This window comes from Morus notabilis, unplaced genomic scaffold (assembly GCF_000414095.1).
Source record: "Morus notabilis unplaced genomic scaffold, ASM41409v2 Scaffold250, whole genome shotgun sequence".
Taxonomy (NCBI): Eukaryota; Viridiplantae; Streptophyta; class Magnoliopsida; order Rosales; family Moraceae; genus Morus; species Morus notabilis.
This window is the reverse complement of record NW_010358072.1, coordinates 252327-260876: the sequence shown is the minus strand read 5'-3', so window position 1 is coordinate 260876 and position 8550 is coordinate 252327. Positions and strand designations below refer to the sequence as shown.

At 31.7% G+C, this 8550-nt stretch overlaps 1 protein-coding gene across 1 annotated transcript; it reads right to left on the bottom strand.

Moving 5' to 3' along the window:
* Window positions 1–7209: 7209 nt before the first annotated feature.
* LOC21397596 (ethylene-responsive transcription factor ERF003) lies at window positions 7210–8257 on the bottom strand. The gene is made up of 2 exons (XM_010091644.2): window positions 8031–8257; window positions 7210–7931 (listed from the first exon to the last, which is right to left on the bottom strand). The coding sequence occupies exons 1-2, from the start codon at window positions 8111–8113 to the stop codon at window positions 7403–7405; spliced, it is 612 nt and encodes a 203-aa protein (XP_010089946.1). The 5' UTR covers window positions 8114–8257; the 3' UTR covers window positions 7210–7402.
* Window positions 8258–8550: the final 293 nt, after the last annotated feature.

Below are 8550 nucleotides of genomic sequence, written 5' to 3'. Positions count from 1 at the left end.
TATTAAGTGGAGTGGCCTAATGCCCTTATTATAAGTTGGTGATTATTGTTGTATTTTAACAATGTGAGACTTAAGTTTATTATTCCCTTTACTGTAAGATAATGCTCTCTTTGGAGACAACAATCTTGTATTGGATGGATCGAGATGCTCATTTGAGCTAATTGGGTTCCACACCTTATAGACCCATTTATGAGATATACTTTGACGACAATTGTAGTAAGAGAAAATTGCTGACCTTACCTTTAGAATGCATATGTATTAATTTTCATCCCTTACTCTTAATTAATATTCTTTTGACTAATATTATTATTTGACTAAAAAAAATATTAGTCAATAATAAAGAATAAAAATCTAGACTCATACATTCTAAAGATATTTGTCTCCTTTCTCCTTGTAGTAAACATCACGTTCCTCAAAACATAAATATAAAGCATATTTTAAACCATTGAAGTAAATAAATATATTTATTGGTATATATTTATTTGCCTGATGTAAATAATTTTATCTATGTATAGAAAAGCACTTGGGTATTCACTGTTCCACTATTTTTCAACCAAAACGGTGGCGTTTCGGTTGAAATTTTTCAACCAAAACATTGCCCTTCTGGTGCTTATTTTTTAACCCCTTTCTTGTTATTTTTATGTCTTTTTGTTCTTATTTTTTGCCCTTCTTTTTTCACATGTTACCTTTTAGTCCTTTCTATCTCTCTTTTTTTCCTTATTTTTTTGTTGCCTTTCCCCTAAAACTTATTTATTTCTTCATCTTGATACTTTTTTGATATTTTCTTATTTTTCCTTAAGACTTAATTTCTTTTCCGCTTTGATTATTTTTGTTCTAAAACTTATTTATTTTTTCATTCAGGCCATTTTTTGACTTTTTATTTTTATTTTTTCAAGAAACTTCATTTCTTTTCTGTTTTGGTCAAAAACGCGTGAATAGTAACAGTAAGTGCACAATTTATTTATTTATTTTTTGCTCTCCATGGTTTATTTTCCCCTTTTCTTCTCATCTTTTTCTTTTTGCTGTTTTTTTCAAAATTTTATATTTTCCTAATTAGACATTTCTTTCTGGTGGTACCCTAAAACTTATTTATTCTTTCTTTTAGTCCTATTTTGGACCCTTTTTTATTTTTATCCTAAAATTTTATTTTCCTTTTGTTATGGTTCTTTTTTCTCTAAATCTTATTTATCTCTTCATTTTGCTCCTTTTTTGACTCATTTTTTATTTCTTATTATTTTTTCATTTTAGTCCTTTTTTTTAACTAATTCCATTCCCCTAAATTTTTTTTTAATTTTAGTTTCTTTTTGGTATTTTGTATTCATATGTTCCATACTTTTATTAGGAATATGGTAATTAAAACTTAATGCATGGTTACTCCCCACTTGTGTAGCACGCGTTCATTATCTCTTCTTTTGGTCCTTTTTTTGACTCTTTTTTAGTTTTTTTATTATTTCTTCATTTAGTTCTTTTTTAGTTTTTTTATTATTTGATGAGCCTGATAAAGTCATAAACCAATACACCAAACTATGTGTCCGGGTTCAGCCATTCTGGTTAGTTCCATTCAAAGCTGCTAGATTGTGTCTTGACCTGAACAGACCTTAAATGGGCCCACTGTTTAGGTCTGCCCATAATATTATATGACTATGGGTATTGGGTACAATTAAGAGAAGCGCCAAGACATGCCTTATTTTGTCCTCTTTGGCATGGCTAAGAAGAAATGGTAGTTAGGAACCATGTGGATGTCAATTACTTAACATCATACTCCATGTGAAGGTCTCCGAAGACGAGGAGAAGAAAAAAAAATACTTAAATAAATACGATCAAGTTTAGGTCTTGTCCAAATACGTAGACATATCAAACATCCCTACCAACTGAGTTTTTTTTTTTTTTTTTTTTTTTTTTTTTTATAATAAGAACTCTAGATATATAAAACACCCCCCCCCAACGTGTTTTTTTTTTTTTTTTTTTTTTTTTTTTTTATAATAAGAAAAAACTGGAATATTTATGATTTAGAAGGTTATTTTACTTGTACCGATAGAAACTGTTATTTTTAATTATGTACTTAGTTCTTTAACGATATATTTATATGTTTACATTAAAAATTTACAGCAGGAAACACAAAATTTGTCCTAACGGTTGAAAGATTAATTTAACACTTAAAATACAGTTTATACTGCTGGAGCAAAATGGTCTCCTCTATCATAAATGCACTAAAAACAAAAAACAAAACGAAACAGTGTTTTTTTTTTTTTTTTTTTTTTTTTTTTTTTTTTTTTCTAATGCTTGAAACAAAACAAAACAGTTTTCTTTGAACTAATTGAAAAGTGGTTTCTGGGATTAAAAAAAAAGGAAAAAAAAAATCCGTTGTTGGACTTGAAAGCATTTTGGCTTTTTCAAGGAGTAGGCCACCAACCTTTTCCTTTCAATTTCACTCCCAAACAAAGCCTACAAAGCTCTTTGCCTTTTGGAATTTTGCATGAGTCGCTTGATCCAAGGCATCTTAAGACCTAATGATATATGCCTTATTTAAAAGGAAACGCACAAATTTTTTTCCTTGTTGTGAAAATAAGGGGTTTAGTGCCATATGATTGTCTCCCTCCCAACATTTCCGCGTGAGATTCTATACACCATGATTGGATACACCATGATTGGTTTTGACTGCTTTTTCTTCTGAGGAAGATCTTATTTTTGACTCTTGAGTCTTGAGAGTCCCAGCTCTTTCTTACTGGGTGTGAAATCCATTCGGGGTAAGTCCTTTACAATGTAAAACTACATGAAACCAGAAATTAAGGAAGAGTTTTACTGTCCGCGGGGGACACCTTATTTGTACAACTATTATAACAACCGCATAATTTAAATTAGATGGCTTTTACGATGCATGTCATAACAGTATTATCTATAACATTCTCTCACAGTATACAGTGTCGTTTAATTTAAATCGAATTGTTAAAAGTAATGAGTCCTTACGATGCATATGATGGGTTGTCCCGACTTTAGAAATTATAAAAATATTGATATTACACTATTTAAGACTGTCGGATTTTATAAGGTTCTATTATTTTCGCATACTTTTTTCAATTTGATTTTAGTGTAATATGATGTTTGGAAATAATTTACAGATATAGATATCCTACTATTAGTGGAAACCTTAATTAAAAGAACATAGAATTTTCCACTTTAGTAAAAGAGCAGCTACACGAGATCTTTTATCTACATATATATTTGTGCAATCACAACAATTAGTTTGCTTTCAGACCCACATAGTGCATATCTTGTAGTTCAGTATACAATATATCTATTAAACCGAGTCCTCATTATTATTAAAAAAAAAAAAAAAAAAAAAAAACCTGTGTTGGGTAATTAGTGAAATAAACTGGCTCTTTTGGGGCATTAGACACAAAAGCAAGCTTGCTTGTACTGGGACTATTTGAGGTCATTAATTTCTTCATCACTTTTTCCTTTTGTTATGAGGTGGAGGCTGGTCTTCAGTCACACCAAAGTTCTTATTCCGAGGTTGTCAAGTTTTTCTTTTTTCTTTCAGAAATTGATCTTTTTCCGTTCAAAAGGAAGACGAGAAGAATGGCAAGTCAAGAGCCAAAATGCGTCAAATATTTCATTATCATTTCAACTGTACTGTTCAGATGAATCACCAGCAAAGTTTGCAACATAAAAATTTTCCTAGAAAACAACAATATTCCGTGAAAACAAACAGTACACATCACCAATTGATCCCCACCCCACCAATTTATTCTCCATTCTTGTTTGTGTTGTGTTTGTGAACTGAGAAGCATTTCTTGTGTTCCAACTGTGGGGATTCTTTTTCAGGTGAAATTTCTATTTTGTGTGTCCCCGCAAGGTCTCAAAAAGTTTCAAACTATTTATGATGGTAAACTCACTAACATGTCACTATTTAACCACCTTTGCTGAATCAAAAGTGAGAACAAAATAATGAGACTTAAACGATATACTTTATTTTTTTTATGGTTGTGGGGAACAAAATCAATTCCCAAACAGGCTAATAATCATGAAGTTACATTGAAAGAGATGTAACACCAAAAAACACAAAAAGCAAACCTGTATTTTATAAGAAGAATAAACGTTTTGGTTATACATGAGTGGGAGAACAAAAAAAATGCATTAATATTAACCTACAAGAAAATACACTTGTTTGTATATGGAGAAAATTGAAGTTCTTGTCTAGTGCTATTAGGTTTTTTTTTTTTTTTTTTTTTTTTTTTTTTTTTTTTTTTTTTTTTGACGAATGGAAAATATGTGTTAGTGCACCCTTATTCGTAGTACACCACCTCATTCTTCTTCTTTTTTATTTATAGGGATTTTCTCTAATAATCCGTGTAAAAATAAATTATTAATAGTTTTTTTTTCAACCGTTCAATATATATTAAAATTTATCCGATTTAACAGTCAAAAACTGAGACTACTCATAAAGCGGAAAACTCCCTTATTTATAATAGAATTAGTAGTTTCATACGTGAAAAGAGTGGAACACAAAATAAAAGAAGGCTCGTGAAAAAGCAGCAATATTTGGAACTCTAATGTTAGCACAATGCTTTACCGATGTAAATAAAGTCTACATGCAGCTTCAGATAAAAGAAAGGGAAATTAAAGAAGAAAATGACACGAAAAAGAACAGAAATGAATGCAATACTTCTAAAAAATAATTAACTAGAAATTATGACTAAAAAGAAAATAAAAATAGAAAAGGATGATCATGACATTCATTTTAATCACTTTTCATAATCGCAAAATCATGAAAAAAAAGATTAAGGCCATGGGAAGGGTAATCTTTTTCCGCATTATTCATGATAGTGACCAATTAAACGGCTAAAATTAGAGAAATTCTCTTGTACACTTGACTTATTGATAGATTATGTTTTTCTAACCGTTAAATCTGTGTATTTTTTGACTTTTACGTGAATTTATGTAAATTTAACAGATATAAAACCCGATCTACCGATATATTAACGTCTTTTAAAATTATCAGATGGGTAAATTTGCCCAAACATTATTCTATGCTTTGTATAGCAACGTCATACGATTTGCTAGTTCATTAGATATTTAGATGTGGTAGCAAAAGTGAGTAATTCGTATACAAGCAAAACAAGTATTAAAACATTGTAGAGAATAAGTACATGATTTGAACCTAGTTTAGAGTTTGTTTAACATCTAAGAATGAATACTAGAATGAAAAACTTTCGAGTTTAGAAATGTAATAGTAGGCAAAGACTATTGTTTCACGAAGAAGTAATAACCATCCTACTCCATAACATGTTATTGATATGCGCAAAAATATCATTTTTAAGTATATAATTGATAAACATCTATAGTTTCATTAAATTAAAAGAGTATATTTTAAAAAGAAGTTAAGAATCAATAATTCATTTTTAAAGCTAGACATACATAAGTAAATGATTAATTAACGAATGATGTACTAAAATCAATCAATAACTTATTAAAAACCCAACTAATGATTTACGATTATTATTGAAGAAAGACATCTTTGTTAGTTTAACAAAACTTGAAGCATTGCTTACTTTTGAAAGGGCCATCCACCGTAATTTTTTAAAATAATTAAAGGTAGAGGTATAATATCATATTTATACTGTACAACAACAATGCAATAGATATATAACAACAAAGTAGAAGATTGCTCTTTCTAAAAATAAATAAAAAATAAAAAAAAATTGCGGTGTAAGAGATAAAAGACAAATTGATATTATTTTGCTACAAAGATTAGTAGGAGATAGAACATGCGTGCTATGGCATGGACCATCATCAAAGAGATGGGCCTCTTAAATCATTAGGAAACGCACTCAACCGCATTCAGTGTTTCTTTTCTTTATTCAAGATTCAAGAGATCAGGCTATCCCAAACATAAAAGCCTATCATGAGTTTGAAATATGAATTCGGATACACTTTCACACCCAACATTTCAAAAAAGTATTTTTCTCTCTCTTCTTTTTTTTTTTTTCTTTCTTTTCCTTGTTATTTTGCCAAGTAACTCCACGGCTAATAATAACAGGACACCCAAATCTTTTCCGGCAAATGAAACTTGATGTTGATATATTAATACCAAAGGAAAAAAAGAAAAAAAAGTGAATTCTGTGATAGTAAAAGAAATGTGCCCGTGCACCTCTTTTAATTCAGATATTTACTAGATTCGGTTAGGTCTGTACAAAAATACGATATGATATTAAATACGTGTGTCCTTTTACTAAAAAAAAAAAAAAAATAGTGATATGTGTACTATTCTTTGTCACGTGAAGCTTCATTTGACCCCAAAAAAAAAAAAAAAAAAAAAAAAAAAAAAAAAAAAACTTATACAGGAAAATAAACTTAAGTTTGCTGTACAAACTAGGAACATATAATCAAGATTCTCATAACACCGAATGTGACTTGTACATGTATATTCATATAGTAAAGATTCTTCTGTTTAAAGATTATTTTTATTGGTGCTCTCTAAAGCTTAAGGTCATTCTCAATGTACTCTCTAAGCTTTTTTTTTTTTAAAAAAAAAAATTATGCTTCACCTCTTGAAATTAAATGTGATTTTTCATATATGGTATGTTAATGTGTTTGAAAACTTTTTGTGTAGTTGCACGCATAACTTTTAATTTTGAAGTATAATTGGAATCTTTTTTTTTTTTTTAATGGAAAGCAATTTTTTTTTTTTTTTTTTAGTTCCTCTGCTTGAAAGGGTCCTGTCGTTGTTTAGGAGTGGAGGCGAAGCACAATTCCAATGCAACTATGCAAGGTTACTTTCTCGGGACCATCTTTCCAGAAGATTGAAGAGCTCATAGTTCTACTAGTAATCAGATCGTTACAGAATTTCCAAAACCCTATCCTGGCTTAAAAAGCAAAGTCACTTCCAAATTTTTTTACTTTTATTTGTTCTTTTTTTCCCCCCCTTAAATAGAGACGGGACCGAGAAAACTGGAGCCCTCCTGACGTTTTGCCTTGACTAAAACGCATTAAAGAAAGTTCCGTATATAAATATATATTTTTAATAATACCCACTTTGATTTCTAGCCAGAGAATTCTTGATTCGGGGCCAATTAATTCTCTGTTTCCAGAGCTCTGACTCCCCCACTCTCTAAAATCTGAAAATCCAAAACCTGCGATATTGACTTAATTTCACTGCGTTCGCACTTGAAAGAACAGGAATTGAATAAGGACATTGATGGTGCTCATTAAGCATAGAATCATGATATCATACATTGTAATGTACACATAGAGAACATCATAAAAATGGTTACTTAAAAAAAGAAGAAGAAAAGGGTGTTGTTCCTAAGGGAGAGTCAAAAGGAGAAATAGATAATATAATAATAATAATAGTAATGGGTTAAGAATTAATTAGCTGAAAAAAGAAACGATAGAAAGTGGCCTACATTACAGAACTAGAACACAACTCAATGGACCCGTAATGAAGAAGCTCCTGAATCATTTGCTCTATGTGATGATCATCCTCAAGAAGCATAAACGACGTCGTTGTTGTTGTCGTCGTCTGCTGGTTATTCTCAAGTTTAACCTTCTTAACCGAATCATGATGAGAATTGGCCGCCGTTTCTTGGTGATCAAGCACGGCCGGTCTCTTCTCCGGCGACTTAGCCATGGACGTTTCGTTCGGTTTCGCGAGAATGGCGTTGGCAGAGATGGGAGTGGGGTTTGTGGTTGGCGTTTGAGGTTCTTGAGCTGAACCGGTCTTGGTCATTTGCAGAGACGCCATGTAACATCTGTGGAGTTTGGCAGTCAGAGTGGCCGAGAGGAGCTTTGAAGCCGACGACTGAGACGCATTGGGGTTGTAAGGGAAGTTGGTGCGGGCTCTCGGCCCGCACATCAGCCTCGCCGCCTCGTCGTAGGCTCTCGCCGCGTCCTCCGCCGTTTCGAACGTCCCCAGCCAAATTCGAGTTTTCCTGCGCGACAGAAAGAAACGTTTCTGCGTTTAGACAAAGAAACGTTCGTGCTAAATTTTTATTTTTGCTTTTTTTTTTTAGTATGTTGGTCGGACTTACAATAATGGGTGGCGAATTTCGGAGACCCAAGATCCCCAGTGCCTTTGTCGAACGCCTCGATATCGCTGTTGCGGTCTGGCCATTGTTGTTATTTTGGGAAAAGAAACGTTTTTTTTTTTTTTTTTGTTTTCTTGCTTTTTGGTCTGGAAAGTGTTTGTGAAAATGCCTCCACTGGGGTTGGAAGAATGAAGGTAGAGAGAGCAGTGCCAGTTAAAGATTGGGCCGAGATGGGGTTTTTGTAGTTGGGTTATGTGACAGCAGAAGAGAAAAACTGAGGTTCTTTTTCTAAAGCAAACTGCCAAACTGGCAACCAAATTTATTTTCTTCTGGGACCCACTTGGATTTTTGAGTCTAACCTCTTCTTGCTTCTTCTTTTATTTTTTTTATTTTTTTTTATTTTTTTTTAAGTATTAGTTACCAGTTGGCTAAGTTTAAGCTATGAATATTAAATATGTATGCCAAGTGGAAATTTCAAAATGGCCAAATTCAATTCACATGAGTATCATGGCTACAATTAAAA

What these genes read in the sequence shown, in the direction of transcription:
- LOC21397596 (XM_010091644.2), bottom strand. Translation starts at nt 8,113, where the DNA reads ATGGCCAGACCGCAACAGCGATATCGAGGCGTTCGACAAAGGCACTGG. An exon ending in GAAATTCGCCACCCATTATT is followed by an intron (nt 7,932 to 8,030) that starts GTAAGTCCGACC and finishes TCTGTCGCGCAG; the next exon opens with GAAAACTCGAATTTGGCTGG.